General features: G+C 38.2%; 1 protein-coding gene across 1 annotated transcript; it reads left to right on the top strand.

Annotated features, from left to right (window-relative positions):
* Nucleotides 1-1,011: 1,011 nt before the first annotated feature.
* Nucleotides 1,012-2,268, top strand: LOC133688163 (cytidine deaminase 1-like). Its single transcript, XM_062107563.1, has one exon. The coding sequence runs from the start codon at nucleotides 1,136-1,138 to the stop codon at nucleotides 2,081-2,083; it is 948 nt and encodes a 315-aa protein (XP_061963547.1). The 5' UTR covers nucleotides 1,012-1,135; the 3' UTR covers nucleotides 2,084-2,268.
* The last annotated feature ends 266 nt before the right edge of the window (nucleotides 2,269-2,534 follow it).

Raw genomic sequence — 2,534 nt, 5'->3', positions numbered from 1 at the left:
GTTGTCAATTTTGTTCTATTCTGACCGCAATGGTCAATATACCTTGTACCTTTTTAAAAAAGAAGACAAAGTGAAACAAATTTTATCTCGTTTAAGATCTTGGGTCATTGTGGGTTTCATGCTCAAATTCTAGTCTAGATGTTCTGGGTTTACTTAGTTCGTTTCGAATAATCATTTTTTTTTCTCTTCATCACTCAAGGAGTTATTTTTTAAAAAAAAAACCTTTTACGACTTCATCCTCAAAATACATGAAGTTAAATCCTTATATACCGAAACATGGATGATGACTCTAAATGATGATGACGATGAGAAGGAGAGGGAGGAGGTTGTCCTGTGTAAATAGATAAACTAGACAAAAAATTTATGTGTGTGTGTGTTTAAAATATTCTAGCAATTATTATTATTATTATTATTATTTATGTTTGACTGCGTATTTGATGTTTATTGACCAATACCAAATTTAGACTTTATAAAATGAGAAAGAAGTAAAGTTTGGTTTTGATTTTAAAAAGGTATTTTCAGAAGTAGCTATCTATCTTTAGATTAAAGATACATTAAAATCCAAATACCTATGAGTGGTTAGATTTTGACAATTAAAATTTTATTTGCCATGATAAATGATAGTTGTTTATCTATTAAGATATCTTTCTCTATTTGACTTTAAAATATTCAATGATTTATTTTGATGGAAAAAATAAACTTAGTTAAAATGACTATTTATTAAAATATTTAGTTGATGATTTTTTTTATATGCTACCAGAAAAGAATATTATTTGTACGTTAATGATGCATATTTCTCTATTATTAAAAGTTTTTATTTTGACATTTTGTTTTTATTAAATTATTTTAAGTTAAAGTTTTCAAGTTAATTTAATTTTCAATATAAATCAGAAATTAATATTTTAAATTAAAGCAGATTATTGGTACTTGTTTCCGAAAGCAATGATGAACAAGTGTTCTCCCTATAAGTTCCCCTCAATTGCCGAGCGCCTTCCACCACCCCCACCCCCACGCCCACCCCCACCCCTCCTTTTCCAGGTAGTAACTCCCCTCATTCTCACCCTTCATTTCTCTAATCTCTGATCCAAAACACCACAACCACCACCAAAAAAAAAAAAAAGCAAAGAAAAAAAAGATGGATGGACCCATATTCGTAATTGAAGCATCCGAAGCCGAATCGATGGCAAAACAATCAGGCCTCACAGTCCTCCAGCTGCTCCCAGCCCTGGTCAAATCAGCCCAGGCCTTGGCTCGCCCGCCGATATCCAACTACCACGTGGGTGCCGTAGGTCTTGGATCCTCCGGCCGCATCTTCTTGGGTGGCAACCTAGAATTCCCTGGCCTCCCTCTCCATCATTCTGTCCACGCCGAACAATTCCTCATCACCAATCTCACTCTTAATGCAGAACCCTCCCTCAAATACGTTGCTGTCTCCGCCGCCCCTTGTGGCCACTGCCGTCAATTCCTTCAGGAAATCCGCCACGCCCCTGATGTACAAATCCTCATCACGGGTGATAGTACTAACAACCAGAGTTACAAGAATGATTTAGCAGATAAACAACAATTTGAGCCCTTGTCGTGTCTTCTACCACATAGGTTCGGACCTGATGATCTTTTGGATAAGGATATTCCCTTGCTTTTAGAAACCCGTCATAATAACTTGTCGTTTGTAGGTGATGCTTTGTTACCAAATGGTATCTGTGCTTCTTTTGAAGATCTGAAAAATGAGGCTTTGGAGGCTGCCAATAAGTCTCATGCACCCTTTACTAATTGCCCATCAGGGGTGGCGTTAATGGATTGTGAAGGAAAGGTTTATAGAGGGTCGTATATGGAGTCTGCCGCCTATAATCCCAGCATAGGGCCGGTGCAGGCGGCTTTGGTGGCATATGTGATGGGAGGGAGGGGTGGTGGGTATGACAGGATTGTTGCTGCTGTGTTGGTGGAGAAACAAGGGGCTAAGGCAAAACAGGAGCAGACGGCGAGATTGCTTTTGAAGGAGATTTCACCCAAGTGTGAGCTTAAAGTGTTTCATTGTGGTTCCAGCTCCAGTTTCAATGATTGTAACAATCAGAATTCCTGTTGAACGTTGCTGTCGATAATTACTCTCCTACTGTATTTGTGTCGTAAACTCATCTGTGTTGTTAAGCTGCAGTGCTGATTTATTGGTCAATGAAAGTTGCAAATAATTGGATTGAACCAATCAATGAATAAAGTTTCTTTCTTTTTCTTGGGAAGGAAAGCTTTAGATCTTTCCATTACCAAATCTAATGATTGGTGTTTTCTACAGTTGAATGCCAAAATTTTGCAGCGCACAGATCTGGCTGGCGGCTGGCAAAGCACATTTCTTTCCTTTCTTGTTTTCAAGCCCCTTATTGTTCTTATTCTATTTATGGAAGAACGAAACTTTGAAGCCGAAAAATACAAGATAAAACATTTAGACTCACCAAACCTCCGATCAATTCTCTTCTGGTGCTTGTGGAGGAAAACCTGAGGGGGCTGGTTAAGGGAACGAACTGCTCCTCCTTGGCCATCAC

Source organism: Populus nigra, chromosome 3, assembly GCF_951802175.1.
Source record: "Populus nigra chromosome 3, ddPopNigr1.1, whole genome shotgun sequence".
Classification (NCBI taxonomy): Eukaryota; Viridiplantae; Streptophyta; class Magnoliopsida; order Malpighiales; family Salicaceae; genus Populus; species Populus nigra.
The sequence above is the reverse complement of the archived record's forward strand: the minus strand, read 5'-3'. Positions and strand labels throughout refer to the sequence as shown.

Coding starts and splice junctions, on each gene's coding strand:
- LOC133688163 (XM_062107563.1), top strand. CDS start 1,136: ATGGATGGACCCATATTCGTAATTGAAGCATCCGAAGCCGAATCGATG.